The 16,168-nt window shown below is 42.6% G+C and overlaps 1 protein-coding gene across 2 annotated transcripts in view; it reads left to right on the top strand.

The window, feature by feature from the left end:
• LOC139789506 (NAD-dependent malic enzyme, mitochondrial-like) overlaps positions 1 to 15,565 on the top strand; it is a 35,239-nt gene extending 19,674 nt beyond the window's left edge. Inside the window, exons 6-16 of one of the 2 annotated variants that reach the window (XM_071730355.1) lie at positions 754 to 915; positions 1,446 to 1,549; positions 1,862 to 1,971; positions 2,074 to 2,171; positions 2,883 to 2,996; positions 3,081 to 3,195; positions 4,516 to 4,658; positions 8,361 to 8,463; positions 9,073 to 9,143; positions 9,860 to 9,958; positions 10,612 to 15,565. In XM_071730355.1, the coding sequence (XP_071586456.1) occupies positions 754 to 915; positions 1,446 to 1,549; positions 1,862 to 1,971; positions 2,074 to 2,171; positions 2,883 to 2,996; positions 3,081 to 3,195; positions 4,516 to 4,658; positions 8,361 to 8,463; positions 9,073 to 9,143; positions 9,860 to 9,958; positions 10,612 to 10,761 (1,269 nt within the window). In that variant the 3' untranslated portion in view covers positions 10,762 to 15,565. The remainder of the gene's footprint in view (positions 1 to 753; positions 916 to 1,445; positions 1,550 to 1,861; positions 1,972 to 2,073; positions 2,172 to 2,882; positions 2,997 to 3,080; positions 3,196 to 4,515; positions 4,659 to 8,360; positions 8,464 to 9,072; positions 9,144 to 9,859; positions 9,959 to 10,611) is intronic. The other variant, XM_071730357.1, reaches the window with a different exon arrangement.
• The last annotated feature ends 603 nt before the right edge of the window (positions 15,566 to 16,168 follow it).

Raw genomic sequence — 16,168 nt, 5'->3', positions numbered from 1 at the left:
ATTTTTCTCAGTTGTTTTTTTAATCTCAGTTGAGCTGCTTAAGATTTTTAATAGGTGGTGTAAATGTAAATGCTCAGTAAGGCATCCTTGGCAGTTAATTGACAATGATAGAAAAATGTAGCTAAAGAAGATAATACATACCTTCAAGATATATATTTCCAACCAAAACAGGAGGTTTATGGCTTGAATAAACAGTGGTGCTGAGATAGACTTGGCAAACTGCTTATTTTACTTCATTATTCCACTTTTTGGGAATGTGTTGGGGAAATGCACCTCTGAATCTTATTTTGTCCCAAAGCAGAAGGAGGTGTGATCAGATGAGGGCAAAAAAGTGGTAGCTGGAAAGCCCAGATTTTGAAATTAAAACCTTTATTTGACCCAGTTGGGTCAAGAAGCACAAAGGGAGATGAGGGGAATGATAATTATCCAAACATTTTAGTTTGGGATTTGCAAGGGGAAATTCTAAACCCAAGTGTCTGCTAAACCCAGGCTGCTGTTTCACATGGCAGCTTGGATCCTTCCCAATTGGTTTTCAGGGATTTGGGCAGGGGATTTCAGCAGAGCAAAAGGAACACAGCAGATTCTAACATGAAGCATTCTTGCTTCAAGTAAAATAATCCTTGGAATCTATTCCTTTGTGGATTCAGGAAAGCTACTTGAATTTTTGCTTGGGAAAAAAAAACCAAACACAAATGGTATTGCTCTAAACTTGGTAAATTGTAGTGACATTTTTAACTCTGCTTTTGTTTTCAGGCTGTAGTTGTCACTGATGGGGAAAGAATATTGGGTCTTGGAGACCTAGGTGTGTATGGGATGGGAATTCCAGTTGGAAAACTGTGTTTGTATACAGCCTGTGCAGGAATCCATCCAGACAAATGTTTGCCTGTCTGCATCGACGTTGGGACTGATAACACAGTGAGTCTGACTGGATGAAATACATCTCCCTCTGAAAATACCCCTATGGAAAATCTTTATTTAAGAGTATTTGGTACCATACGAGTAGATTTTGATTTGAGCATTTCTGTTTAAGGGAAATTTTTATTTAAGGGTCAATAATTTGGAATTCACTGGATGGATACATACCAGTGATGGAAAAAAGCCAGTGAAATGGCTCATTTGGGAGTAGTTTCAATGCTGGGACACTAAAAAGAAAGAAAAAAAAAAAAGAGGTTGACTTGGCTTTAAGAAGCTGGAAATGGGAATCAGATTTATTAAAGCAGTTTCTTGTTCACAGTATTGATTTGTTCCATTTTAAAAGCAGCCATCACCATCCTGAGTGGCCAGCTGAAATTCCTGAGCACTGATAGAGCTTGGAGGCAGTGGCTCTGTCAGTGCAGGATATTTGGTGTGAAATGTGTGACTGTGAACTCTGGGAAGTGCATATTGAGGAAGTGATTCATCCTGCTGCTGTCTTTGATTTATTCCTTTATTATTTTTTTTTTCAGACACTCTTAAAAGATCCATTTTATATGGGCCTGTACCAAAAAAGGGATCGTTCACAGGTCTATGATGACCTCATTGATGAGTTTATGGAAGCCATAACAGACAGGTAGGACACTGAATATTCTCCAGGGAAATAAAAAAACCCTCCAGAACACTCTGTCCTTGAAGCAGTCCTTTGAGGAAAAAGGACTAGAAGTGATGTGGCTGTATTTCTGGCTCTGTAGTGGTTTTTCACTGTGCCCTGGAACATGCTGTTATCTGTGAAATGCTCCCAGGACAGAGGTGGAACTGGTATGAACAGTGAAAGGCCTGAGGACATCTTCTTTCCATGGATAATTGACTGCATACAGGATTTGTTTTGAACTGGTTTTCTTTCTTTGTTGTGTCTAGTGATAGGAATATTTGCCATCTTCTGTAGGTATGGCCAGAACACACTTATCCAGTTTGAAGACTTTGGAAACCACAATGCTTTTCGCTTCTTAAGAAAATACAGAGAGAAATATTGTACTTTCAATGATGATATTCAAGGTAGACATTTTGCTTTATGTCCCCTAAACGTTCAGGAAAAAAACAAAACAAACAAACCAAACAACAACTTGCCTAAACCCCTACCTGTGCTGCTTTTCACAGGGACAGCATCAGTGGCCTTGGCAGGACTGCTGGCAGCACAAAAAGCCACTGGGAAACCACTTGCAGAGCAGAAAGTGCTGTTCCTTGGGGCAGGAGAGGTGAGTTCTCTGCAGGGCTCTGCAGCAACAAAACATTTAATTTTCTGTAGGACTTGTGGAGAGCCACATTCTCTGAAAGTTGCAGAATTTTTTACATGAAGCCAACTGAAATGTATTAATAGATAGTAACTTGCTTTTAAGATGATTAATTGAGAGGTGTTTTAACATTTGCAAGGACTTAAGTTTTCCACTTTTCTTCCATGGGCTTGAAATAAGCACCAGGGACTTGGGTGTCACTGAAGGAGAATTTCTCATGAAATCATGCTTTAATAAGAAAGGGGAAAGAGACATCTGTGGATTTTACAGAATTGGAGAGAAGTGCAGTTAAATGAGTGGCTGTTGGCAGCAGAAAATAGTCACTGGGGCAGCAGCATCAGGACCAGCACTCTGCTTCTTGGTGGATCAGCAAAATTGCTTCTCTGGTGCTGACAAAATAAACTTAATTAGCTGCCAATTTCTCCAGCAAGGGAAAGTCCAGATTGCAATAATTGGTTGATGTTGCCTGAGCACTGAGGTATCTGCTCTGTGCTTCCCTCTCTCACTTCTCCTGGCAGATGTAGCAGCATGTGCAAGGAGCCAAGAGAAGGGACACAGTTTCAGAACTGACTTCCTGACTGATTTGTGTGGGGAATCTTGAAAAAGGGGTGGCTGTTGTGACGTCAGACCCTTTTTTATGACTTGTTAAAAACCCCAAATCTTTTCATCCCCAAGGCTGCCCTGGGCATTGCAAACCTCATTGTTATGGCTATGATGGAAAGTGGTGTTTCTGCTGAGGAAGCCTACAGGAGAATATGGATGTTTGACAAATTTGGCTTGCTGGTTCAGGTAAGGGACTCACCATGCTTTGAACTACCACAGTAGCCAATGCTTTGTGTCCTCCCCAAAAAATAATTCACTTTTTATCCACAGGGTCGAGAGCAAAAGGTGGATTCCAATCAAGAACCATTTACTCACAAGGCTCCAGACAAGGTACCAAAGACCTTTGTGGAGGCAGTGAATATACTTCAGCCTTCAGCTATCATTGGTAAGAAAGGTTATTTTTCTTCCTCTGTTTCCACCCTTTGGTTATTTGCTGCATTTAATTTGCTAATGTGGCCCCCAGAAGGTTGGTGCCAGTGAACTGCCTCCTGCTGAGGTGTGAATAAGATGGAAATCTGAAGTCTGTTTGCTGCTTGGGGATGTGCTGGGCTGCAGGTTGGATCTTGGTGTCTTTGGTAAATGCTTCTTCCAGTCCTTGTCCACCTGGTGTTGGACCTTTCTTAGAAAACTCTGAGCCACAAAACTCTGAGCCACAAAACTCCAAGGGAAGACTCTCATGGCCACAATCATGGAATGGTTTGGGTTGGAAGGGACCTTAAAGCTCATTCCCCCTCATCCTATAACTCCATGCCCTTGTCAAAAGTCCAACTTCCTAATCCCCATGTCAAAAAACTGCTCAGTTTCACAGATTTTATTTCAGGAGTCACTTTTGCCTTTAAAAAAAAATTAATAAAAAAGTCACAGAATGGTTTGGGTTGGAAGAAACCTTAAAGTTAATCCAGTTCCAACCCCTTTCCCTGGGCAGGGACACCTCCCACCAGCCCAGGTTGCTCCAAGCCCTGTCCAGCCTGGACAATGATCCCAAACTGTCATGAAGACAAAAATACAACATTTTTCCCAGACACATTCCAACAGAAAGGGAAGAACAGTCACAAATAACCCTGTTTTCTGCTTTACAGAAATTGCCTAAATGGAGTAAATTTTTTTCTGACCTTCCTTTTCCCATTCACCAGACTTTTCCAGCAGCAGGAGCTCCTTCATCCTGCAGGTCACCAATACCTATTATGTCACTGACATATGTCAGTACTGATTCCAAACTCTGGCTGTCTGCAGAGATGGGATTCCAGGTATTTCCTGATACAACCCTGCAGTTTCTTTTGCCCAGGATTTATTTGGTGCTTTGGCTGAGGAGCCACCCTGAAGTTTGTAGCCAGTGTACAAATGCACAGCATTTCTTACGGATTTCTGCCTGGGTGTGGTCAGAAATACCAATGCCAATGGTCTGTTTGTTGTTCACACATCATTGGTGGAGAACCTGGACTTCCCACTTGCATATCCAGGGCAGTAATAAATGTTCTTTACACAGATCAGTATAACAAACACAAAAAAGTGATGTAAAATAGGCTTTTGGGCCACATTAATTAGATGTGAATGAGAATTTTTTAGCAGCCAGTGCCTGGTTTCCACCTCCTGCTGCTGGAAAAGCTTTGCTCAAGAGTGGGAGACTTCAGGGATGCCATGAACTTCATCTGCAGTCTCTGTCATCTGCCCAAGCACTGTTTTTCTGTGTTTCTGCTCACTCCAGGAGTTGCAGGAGCTGGGAGGCTCTTTTCTCAGGATGTGATCAAAGCAATGGCCTCTATCAATGAGAGACCCATCATATTTGCACTAAGTAACCCCACAGTCAAAGCTGAATGCACAGCAGAGGAAGCATACACATTAACAGAGGTATGAAACCTTTAGAGATGTTGCTGCTTGGTGAAAGAATGATCATAGAATCATCTTAAAAGGAACTGTTTGCTGTGAGAAGGCAAGCACTCTAATTATTTTATTAATATTTGGACTTACTGACATAATAACACAGATTTTTCTTGTCTTCTGGCAGAAGGAAATGGAGATTTGAAAAAAAAAAAAAAATAAAAGGCTTGGTTTTTAAACATTTTCCAAAGCTGAAGGCAGCCTAAATCTTGTTACTGCTTATTAAGAGAATGACCATGAGGTGTTGTTTTACAGTTTTGATCAACTGGCTTGTTCCCCACCAGGCTTTTTGATGATTTTGGGTTCTAAAGAAACATGTTAACCTCCAAACAGAGACTGAGTGCAACCTTTACAAAGTTAATGGCTGAGCAAAGTCCTTGTGCCAGTCAAGGAATTCTGCTTTGCACTCTGTCATTTCCAGTCTCTGCAGGTCAGACCTCAGTGACTGTCACCTCTCAAGTGCAGCAGAGGGTGGTGGCTCTTTGTCCTCATGTCCCTTGTCACAGTGCCTGTGCCTTGGGGACTGGGCCCCCCAGACCTTGTGTTGAGGGTAAAAACACCTCCTTCTGCCCTCTTACCTCCAAGCCATTACACTTTTGAGGTTTTGGGGTGGTGTTTTCTTTTTAAAACACTCTCACCAGCTCATCCAAATCTTTCATGCTTCTGCACAACTTCTTATATAAAAAAAATTATCATTTTTGAGGAGAGCCTGAGGGGAAGGAGGGTAGGGCTGAGGGAGCACCAAGCAGACTGAGCTGGCTGGTGATGCCTTTCCTCCAGCTCCCTGTGGCCTCTCCTGCAGACTGCAGGGGTGGAGCTCATCAATAGACTTGTGTTTAGTTTTCTTTTCTTTTCTTTTTTTTCCTAAATACAGTCCCAAATCCAGTGACTCAGACTGAAAAGGAGTAGGTGGAGATCTCTCCTCCTTTCTTGAGGCAGAACTACAAACCCCTGCTAACTCCCACTGTTTGCATGGCCTCAGTGGGGTTGGTTTCCAACTGGGGAGGGTAAAATTTCTTCTCCAGTAAGCACCCAGGTTTTCTTCCCTGCTATTGAGCCCATCATCCTGGAGAGAATTCCTACTGCAGAAATTTTCAGGCCCATAGTGAGCCTCACACAGCCTCTGGACAAGATCTGGACCTTTTCTGGACCAGTAGATGAGAGTGAAGATGGTTTAATATCTCCTGGATACTTTGCATTAGCCAGAGCAGTGAGCTGGGGAGTGTTTATATACATATATATATATAAAATATATATATAAGTATATAAAATTAAATCCCAATATGTTGAATGTCTATAAACACAAGTTAGTAAGCTTTTAGCTGGCACAAACAAACCAGCATCTCTGGTGGCTAAAGGAGGTCATCAGCACTGCTAAAAGGAGATTCAGCCTAATTTTTCCTTGCACTTTCTACAGAATATCAAGAGAGCAATAGATGTTTTCAGGGAAGAGTCTTCCATGGCTGTGTGTTGAGTGCCAAGGACCTCAGGGCAGTTGTTGCAGAAGATGCAGTGCTGGTTAGATTGGGGTTTGGTACATGTCTTCACTGAAGTATTCTGGGGCAAAACCTCTTTAAAAAGTTTGTGCCAAACAGAGAGAGGATCTTTTGGGTTTTTTTCTCTGTACTGGATGTATATATCCTCTTATTCATGATTTTCAGTAAGTTATTATTTATAGATATGGGTTATTTGGACAATTACATCTTCTTGGTCAGTAGATGAACAGGAATCTTTTTTTTTTTCCAGTCCATTAATAAATTTTTGTAATGTTTCTGGCTCTTTAGATTTTCCTCAGTATCTCGTGTTTGGTCTCAGAACAGTTCTCTGAAACATCCCCAGTTTATCCACTGCTTCCCCTTCAAAACATGTAATATTTCCCTCTTCAAGATAAGGATAGTTGCTTAGAAAAACCTCTCTGACTGCCTTTAGTTTTTTTTTCCACTAGATGGCACTTGGAAAAGCTGTAGTGCTTGTGTATTGTGTGGGATTTTGCTGGGCTTTCCTTTTTATTGTCATTTGGTCCTTTCCTTCAGTGCATCCCTGGGCTTTGATCCCTACACAAAAAAGCTGTTGGCATGGGTACACCTCAAACACTTCTTTAGCTTCTTTGGTAATTTTTTCTCATCCTGGGGGGCATTAAGTATTTTCAAGTCATGTTATTAAACCTGTTACTCAAAAGAAAGTCAAAGGGTTTTTACTTAAAGGGTTTTTTTACATGGAGGGTGCATTTCACCCTCCAGACTCTCCATTTCTTTTCACATTTTGTGTCGATGAAAATCATTTTCCAAGGAAAAAGAAGCAAACTGCCTTAATCACTCCTCTTAGAGCCCTCAGCAATACAAGAATGACAGAGCAGTCCCTCCTTCACCCTCCCACCCAGCAGGAAACAAATGATCTTTTGTTCCTGGACTCTCTTCCAGTTTCCCTTTGTTCAGTCCCCACCGTGGTGGCTCCTGGCCATGGTTCCTGAGAGCTGCTTATGGTTATAGTAATGGTTAACACAGCAAGTACTTTATTTGCTGTGTCTGAGTAGCTGCTTGAAGTCATTGCTGACTTGAAGAAGGATAAATGATAAAATCAATAGGTTGTGCTCCCCTGAAAGCTGCACAGTTCAGTGGGTGTGCTGGGCTCTTTTGCTTCCCAGGTGTTGGCTGCAGAACCAGCATGCTCTGCAGCAGCAGAAAAGTGCAGGTGGTGCTTGTGTCCCTCTCAGGCCCTGCTGGGTTTGGCTGGTGTCATTTTGGGAGTTAAGTCAATAAGAGGTTTTATTATGTTATTGACATTTGCCTTTTTGCACTTGACTTAACACTGCAGCCACTAAGCAGCCAAAACCCCAACTTTTTGGCCTGTTGTGGCTGAACCCAAACTGGACTCTCTGGAAAGTCAGAGTGGGTCAAATCTCTTGCATTTATGGACTGCAGAAACTTGTTTTTTTCTTTTCTCCCCTCCTCTGTGTCAAATTTCAATAGTATTTATAACCCCAGCCTGTCCCATGTCTGCACCTTGTGCCCACTCGTGTTCCCAGTGGGGTTGCTGCTCAGCTGGGATTAACTGGGATGGAGTTGGGGTGCCTGGCTGTGTCCCCCTCCCAACCCACTTTGTCCATCTGATGGTTGAGGCTGCAGCTTTGCAGAGCTCAGTCCTGCTGGGGGTTCTTCTGAAACCAAGTCCAAGGTGGCAGGGAGGTCACTCTGTCAACTTCTTCCTAAGAACTTGCTTGAACCTTCCCTCTTCCAGTTTAAAGCCTCTGTGGGACCCTATAGAAACACAGACTGGTTTGGGTGGGAAAGGACCTTAAAGCTCATCCAGTTCCAACTTTTATCCATGTGCAGGGACACCTCCCACAGCTCCAAGCCCCATCCAACCTGACCTGAGACACTGCCAGGGATGGGGCAGCCACAGCTTCTCTGGGAAACCTGGCACAGGGGCTCAGCACCCTCAAATTCAACAATTTCCTCCTAAAATCTCATCTTAATCTCCCCTCTTTTGGTTTGAATTCATTCCTTCTTATTCTGTCACTCCCTGCCCTTGTCCCAAGTCCCTCCCCAGCATTCCTGTAGCCCCTTTGGGCACTGGAAGGTGCTCTAAGGTCACCAGCACCCTGGTTTCCCTATTTTCATACTGACCTTATCATTCTATGGGACTGACTGGGATTTTTCCTCTTTTTAACAGGGCCGTTGCTTGTTTGCCAGTGGCAGTCCCTTTGAGCTGGTGACTCTGTCAGATGGAAGAACCTTCAAACCAGGCCAAGGAAACAATGCTTATATATTTCCAGGTAACAAATCAAATTGTCATCTTTTAATCTTTTAAACCTAGGCTCTTAGCCCCTTTTTTTTTTGGGTTCCCTGGCTTACACGAGGCAGAGTTAGTGAAGCAGCATGAAGAGGTAACACCATCATTTAAAAGCTGAGAACCCAACCAGAAGGAAGAATGCAAAAAAAAAATCAGTTGAGGATGGAGTTTAGGTGTGTGCATGCAGTGAGCTCACCCAGCTGGATATTTCTAAGAAAACAAAAGGGTGTTTGTTATTAAAGGCTTTGAAAGCTGCTGCATTAAGGGTTCTTCTGCTTGTTTTGAGAGGAAGGAGAAATTAAATGTCAGCATGCTCCTCTTGAAGCTATCTCTGTGCAAGTGAGCATACAAAAGAAGCAGTAGGGATATTTCCCTTTTTTTCCCCTTTCTCTCCCTTTCCTCCCTGAGCTGGAAAGCTCCAACCCCTTGTCAAAAGCCACGACGAGCACACATGGTAACAGTTACATGAATGTGTGTAGAGTGCTGTGGGGAGATTAAAAAAAAAATAATAATCTTGTTCTGGGTGATTGGCAGCTTCTCAGCAGCAGATTTTAAAATGATGTGGCCCTAATTGGCACTAATTTTATTGTAGGAGTGGCTCTGGCTGTGATCCTCAGCAGTGTTCGACATATTAGTGATAAGGTTTTCCTAGAGGCTGCTAAGGTAAGTGTGGAAGCAGAGTAGGCTGTGGATTCTGATGGGGGTTGACATGATGGGCAATTTCTTAACTCTCTGTGGTTCTTCTCTTTGTTTTCTGTTGGTTTTATCCTTCCCCAATGGAATAAAAACTGTATTTTGATCAAACAAAACTGTGAAAAATACCAGCGTCCACTGCAATTTAATTTTTTTTTTTTTTTTTTCATCCAGAAACTAAGCACCCAAATAGGAAATTTATCCAGGTGTAAGCTGCCTCCCAGCTCATAGGTCTGGCAGCAGGCAGGCCTCTCCTCCTCCTGCCCCACTCTGGCTTCCATAGCTCGTGGTGTGGTCAGGGTTGCACGTGATCCCCAGGCTCCCATCCTCTCCTGCCTTTCCCCTCTGGAGCAGGAGCACCTCCCACATCCAGTAACCAACCACTGAATAAACTGGCCAAAGACACAGGCAGTCCTGCAGGGATGTTGTGCTTCTGGAGCTTCCATGATTAGAAAGAGTTCAGCCTCCAAAAAATTAGGATCTTATTTTGCTGAATGCTTGCAAGCAGAGTTTGCTGGCGTGGGCACAAATTGCAGGGAATTTTGGGGTTTGACTGCCTTACTCTAGTGCTTTGGCAGCACTCAAGGTGTAAGAACACTGGAACTTGTTTCCTCTCAGGTGTTTTAGCATGTTATTGATCTCCTTCTGGCTGCAGTAAATAGAACTTGTTTGTTTTTCTAACTCAGGCACTGGCAGAGCAGTTGACCGATGAAGAACTTGCACAAGGAAGACTTTATCCTCCACTGTCCAATATCAGGGAAGTTTCTATTTATATTGCTGTCAAGGTGAGTATGAAGCATAAGTCTACATTGTCCTCTGTGCTACAGCCAAAATGTTTCAACTGGTCCTCCTGCCCCTTGAAAAAGTGATAAATCATTTTAGTTACACCGGATACAATGGGGGAGGATGTCTGGGGCCATGTAGGAAGTATCTGTGAAGAACCAAAATTGTTTCTGGCTTGTAATCTTTGCTCAGGCTTTTCTCTCTGATGAGAGATAAGAGCTCCATCCACAGGACCTTGTGAGTGTTTGAAAGGTGCTTTAACAAGGAGTCAGTTGGGGCTTGGACCACCCTTGTCTTGGTGGGAGGTGACCCTGCACATAGAGAGGTTTGGACCCAGGTGATCTTTAAGTTCCCTTCCAACCCAGACCATTCCATGGTTAACCTGCTGAACTGCACAGTCTGGTATCAAATACCCAGTTCCTTGTGCCTTTCGTTAGAAACACTTGGAAAAATCTTGGTTTTGTTGGATGCTTCCAAATCTCCCTTCTTTGATTTCTCAACCTCAGTTTTCACGAAGCATTCGGGAGCTGTAAAAATGAGGATTTTGGTGTTTGTCTTTACCTCTGTGTCCTAAATATAGCTTAGGGGGAGCGTTGGGTGTTGTGTGAACGTGGTAACAGGCACAAACCTGCCTGGTTCTGGAATTTTTTCCCAGGTTATGGAATTTTTGTATGCCAACAACATGGCTTTCCACTACCCTGAGCCCGCCGACAAGAACCGGTACATCCGATCAAAGGTTTGGTCCTATGAGTATGAATCCTTCATGCCAGATGTCTATGACTGGCCTGAATCTAAGGTCCACTGATGCCTCAGAAGATCACACTCCTCAGGCAGTACCTTCTACTCTGCAGGGATCCCTTTTCCAGACCAATTTAAATCATCATCTTTGAGTCCTGTAATTTATTTTTCGCTCGATTTGTTGTCTCTTTTTTTTTTTTTTTTTCCCCTGTTTTTTCACTTGCCATGGATTTCTCCTCCCTTTCTCCCAAGTACCTGCTAAACTCTCTGGATCAGAGGAATGAGAGAGCTCTCCAAGATGAATTTAAATAATGCCATTGCACTTCTAGCTTAGAGCTGGCCCTGTGCTGAAGAATTCCATTAATGATCTTTTCGCTCTGTGCGTTTGATGAACTACAGCTCTCTCATCACTGCTGATTTCCAGAATGATTTATTTCTGCTTTTAATAATCAGTCTTCTAATTGCCCTGATGTTCTCACAGGGTGACATCACCAGAGAGCATTTGTCCAAAAAAAAAAAACCAAAAAAAACCCCACAACCCAAAGAACAAAAAAAAAGAAGGCAGTTTAAAACCTATTTAACACTCTAATGGGCTTTCTGTTTTGTCTGATGTTTCAAGATGCCCATGTCCAGGCTTCCTGGTGGCACTGGCTGCTCTGTTTCCCTCAGTTTGGTCTGAGGAGCAGTGTGGGATGGAGCTGTGGGATCTGCAGCATCTCACATTTATGTCGCTGAGTGAAGTCTTATAAAAAAAAAAAAAAAAAAAAAAAAAGAACCAGTTAACTAGTTAAAGTTATCCTTGGGAAGCCTGAAAAGAATATTAATCACTTAATAGCTTTTAAAAACAAAGCAAGGCTGTTGCAGAATAAATTCTATCACCTAAAGGCAGGATTTGAAATAATCTGTGGAAATCTTTTCAAGATTTTACGAGATTATCTGCAGCAGGCTCCAAAGTGATGTACCAAAGGGGTTTTGTTTCATTTGTTAATTTTTTTTCAAGGCTCCTAAGCTTAAATTTTCTCCCTTGCATAACCTTCTTACAAAAAAAGAGACTTGGGTGTGATGTTTTTGTGACACAGCTGACAAGGAAACTCCTCAGTGGGCTCATGTGCCACCTTGAACAAACCCTCCCAGGCAGCTGGAACAGAGAGTGTTAAAGACAGCTATTGACAGGCACATTTTTAGAGGTTTTACAGAATTTCTTGTGCTCTCAGTCCAGTCCATCCAGTTCAGTTGGTGCCCAGTGAACACAGGGCCTGAAGGATCACAAGCTTGAAGGTGATCACTTAATTTTCCTCACTCTGTTTACAGGTTTAATTTCTTGGGTTTTTTTCTGTGGGAAAACAAAAAATGCAAGTTGATTTTTTTTTTTTTTTTCCTTGCAATGCACATGTGATACAGACACTGTGATGTGCATTTCCTTTCATTCACAGCAGGTTTGAGTCCCCTAAGCTCAGACTTTGTGTGGCTGTTTCAGGCTGTGACTTCTCTGCATCTCATCTCTGTGGTGAGAATGATGTGGCAGGAACAGAAATAAAGGTAATTGCTGCATCAGGGTGAAAAAGGATGAGAATAGATTGTAAAAGGGCTATATTAGCAAACTTGAAGCCAGAATCCAAAGAGATGAAATAAAGCTTGCTCAGGATTTATCCCTGACAAGCACCTCAGTTCCTATCCTCATTTATATTGGAAAATGAAGAATAAGCCCAAAATACAACAGGCAAAATAGTCTCTCTACCTCCTTAGGCATGGTCTCTGCCACTTACTGCCTAATATTTGATTTAAAAATTAGGTTTCTGTATTAGAGAAAAGGATGAATCAACTTTGGGAAGGCTTTACCTGTGTGAGGAAAGAAGACTGATTATTTAAACACAGAAAATAGTGAAGTGGGGAATAGGCTGCATGTTCAAACTGTGGTAAAGTGCTGTCTGGTAGGGCTCAAAATGCTGAGTTCCAAGTTGGGTGACCTATGTGGTTTGGAACTTGTGTATGTAGGAAAAAAAAAAAAAAAAAAAAGACCAAGACACACATGAGTGTTTTTACAAAGAATGTTTGTTTTTTTTTTTTCATCTATTTTTGCTATGCCTGTTTTTTATTGTATTTAAATTTGTGATCTTACTGAGCAATTATTTATTTAGTGTACCAATTCTTTTTACCTTCTGAAAAATTCAACTCCATCTGAAGCCTGTTGCAGTGTGCCAGTGGGGTTCCTGCAACATTGGATTCAAGTACCTTGGGAATTCCCACTTCTTCCCTTCTGCCCACCTGATAATTAGGCAGATGAGTAATAAAAATACCCCATGTGCACTGATCTTGTGTCCTGGCTGAGAATGATGAGACAGGGCAATCACTCCTTAAATAATGACTCCATCTTACAAAATAAAGTTCTGCATCCATCTGTTGATTATTATTTCAGGCAATGAGGGCATCAATAGTACTCAGGAAAACCTGGCACTTGGGAAAAGAGCATTACCTGCACTCAGCAGGAGTCTTGTTTCAGGGAGAAGAGGGCTTTGGTGCCCCAAGGAAGCTCCTGTGCAGGATTTCCTGGAAAAATCCCAGTGCCCAGGTGAGGAAAAACCCAAATCTTGCACCAACTCTGAGGCTGCAGTTCTAATCCAGCCCTGCCCTGGCTGCAGATTTGTCAGAGCTCTGGAGTAGAAAAGGTCTCACTTTGTCTCTAACCCATCCCAGTTACAGCAGCTCAGTGGTACCAGTTAGACTTCACCTGTGGACTTGGTTTAATTGGGTTCTGTGGGTCATGTCTGGCTTGCAGAATTTTGCCTTTATTGTGTAGCTCTTGTCTTCCTCTAGCACCAGGTAACATGCCAGGTCCCAGAGTGTTAACTGCATTTCAGTCTCCCTTTCATCTTGAACTGTGTTTTTTAAATCAAAGGTTTATTTTAAATACATCTTCAGGTTTCTGTATTCTTCAGATCTGTTTCATCTTTGAATGATTACAACTGTTAATATTAGTTAAGGAACCACAGCAGCCTGTTTCTTATTCTGCTTAACTGGATTTTTTTTTTTTCTATTTGCTGGCTTATTTGAAAGCATTTACCAGTCTTCTTCTACACAGAAAATTCTCTTACACAGTATGCAAAGGGAAAAAGTTGTCAGCAGATTGCATTTTCTAATGCTATGTAGTGTAAACTTTTTAAAACAATATATCACCTAAAGGATGAATAATATTCTAGCTCTTCACACAGCCCTGGTGACTTTTGCCCTCCAAATAGTACAGAAATCTGTCTTTAGTGTCTCTTCTGGAAGGATACAATTCTGGATTTACAGAATACTTCTGAAAGGATCAGAAACTCCTGCTGAGGTCAGTCAGACTTTTTCCAGGCTTTATCCAAGATTTGATTCCTTAAAATGACCCTCATATAGCACTGTCTAGGAGAGGAGAAGAGAAGTAGCAAAGGGAGCACAGTTTTGGGGTTTTTTTTTAATTAAATGTGTGTATCCTTGTTCAAAGATGTCACAAAGGTTTTTATGCTCATGCCCACAGATCAACACTTGACATGTAGAGGGAAGACTATTAAAATGTTGTGTCTGATAGATTCAAAACCCCAAAATGTGACTCCTGGTGTCAGGTTTTGGTTCTGTTTGTGAATAGTGATGTTTCATGATCTGGTGTTTTGGTTTCCAAGCCTAAACCACAGTGCCACTTCCCACGCAGATGGGTGTTGAACAGGTTTCCTGTAGTAGGGTCTGTTCCTCTGTACTGTTTGTTGTTTTTTTTTTCCATAAAAAAATGTGGGAGGGGGTAAAGTAACCCTTTGTCACACTCCTGTGGTAATTGCTGTAAAGATAAATGATAACACCTTTTAGTTTTTCAGTAGCAGCCCTACTTAGTGCTGTTACTCCTGGAGTACAAGACTCTCAAATCTGACTGCACAGTTTGGACTCCTGTCTCAGCTCTAAGTGCTGTTCCTCAGTTTAAGAAAACCACTGTCATTTTTTTGGACACTTGAAGATGATGTGTACTGCTGTCCTGTTTCATAACAGCCATACCTAACAGGCAGGGCTGGGTGTTACACTGGAGCAAGGAGAAAATCTAGAGCAAAGCTCTAATTGTGCCCACTCGACGGCTGAATTTGAGCCAACTATTTCAGTTTGTAAAGGGCCATCTAATTCTGTGTGGATCTACCTTGACCCTACCTACCTACTCCCAAAATACACCTGACTGTGGGATTGGAGTGTTCTGCAGATGTTCTGGGTGAACCACGAGGAGGAAAACTCAGCAGACTTCAGATTTCTGCTTCCCGAGTCGCAGCACTGCCTGAGGATGCAGTTTGTTCCTCCCTTCTCCAGAGGAATGTGCTAACAGTGAGGTGGGACATGGGGAATCTGGTACCTGGTGGCATGGTGGACCATGGCTACAACCCATGGGAGAAGCTTCCAGCATCTGTAGGAACCCTGTGCCCTGCATTTTTATTTCCTGCACACGAAGCGGGCACTGGGTTGGACTCAGCTCTCCGAGTGGATTTGACTTGGACTTCCCCATTCTTGAAGTAATTCTAATGCAAATAGGAATAAAAATACTTTTAGGTCTACACAGACATAATAAGATGGCCAATTTATCAAGATGTCACCATCATCTGTGTTTATTTGGAACTTAAACATATCTACCTTACACAAACATAGGTCTACTGGAGTGAGAACAGTTCTACCCTCAGCTGCCTGAGGTTGACTTTCCCTGGGAGGGTCTTTGCTCAGCTGAAGCTGAAATTGTATTTAAATGTGAACTGATTGGGTTGGTTGGTTTAGTTTTGGGATTTTTTTCCCCTCCTTTATAATGTTGTAACTCTATTGAAAATGTGTATTCTGGTCTTCTATTTTCTTAGTAAAATGCATTCCCTTTGCCTAAATTACATTTGGTTTCGTGTATTTGGGGGGGAAAAAAAAATCGTATGGAATTGATCTGGAGCTGCCTAAACCACTGATGTTTTTTTCCCTGTCTCTTCCCTTTAGCCCCTTGCAGGTGATCAGCAAACAGAACAAGCACTTGGGCTGCAGGTGAAGCAATTAAAAGTTCATCTCCAAGCTGATTTTATAGCACACCTGGCTGCTTGGCAACATTTTTGAAGAGGTCCTTTAAATAAAGTCCCTGGAGAGGGATTTTTTATAAGGGGATGGAGTGATAGGAGGCGGGGTGATGGCTTTAAACTGGAAAAGGGGGGATTGAGGGGAGATATTAAGCAGAAATTCTTTGGGGTGAGGGTGCTGAGCTCCAGGATGCCCAGAGAAGCTGTGGCTGCCCCATCCCTGGCAGTGTCTCAGGTCAGGTAGGATGGGGCTTGGAGCAACCTGGGCTGGTGGGAGGTGTCCCTGCCCATGGGACTGGATGGATTGTAAGGTCCCAACCCAAACCTACCAGGGATTCTTTAGGAAGAGCCTTGGGGACCTCCTGTCCCAGCGATAAAACACGGGGAGCGGACGGCGGCTTCTGCCCTCCCTCCCATGGCGGACGG

The sequence above is a fragment of the Heliangelus exortis genome, chromosome Z (assembly GCF_036169615.1).
Source record: "Heliangelus exortis chromosome Z, bHelExo1.hap1, whole genome shotgun sequence".
NCBI classification, from domain to species: domain Eukaryota; kingdom Metazoa; phylum Chordata; class Aves; order Apodiformes; family Trochilidae; genus Heliangelus; species Heliangelus exortis.
This window is presented reverse-complemented; position numbering and strand designations above follow the sequence as displayed.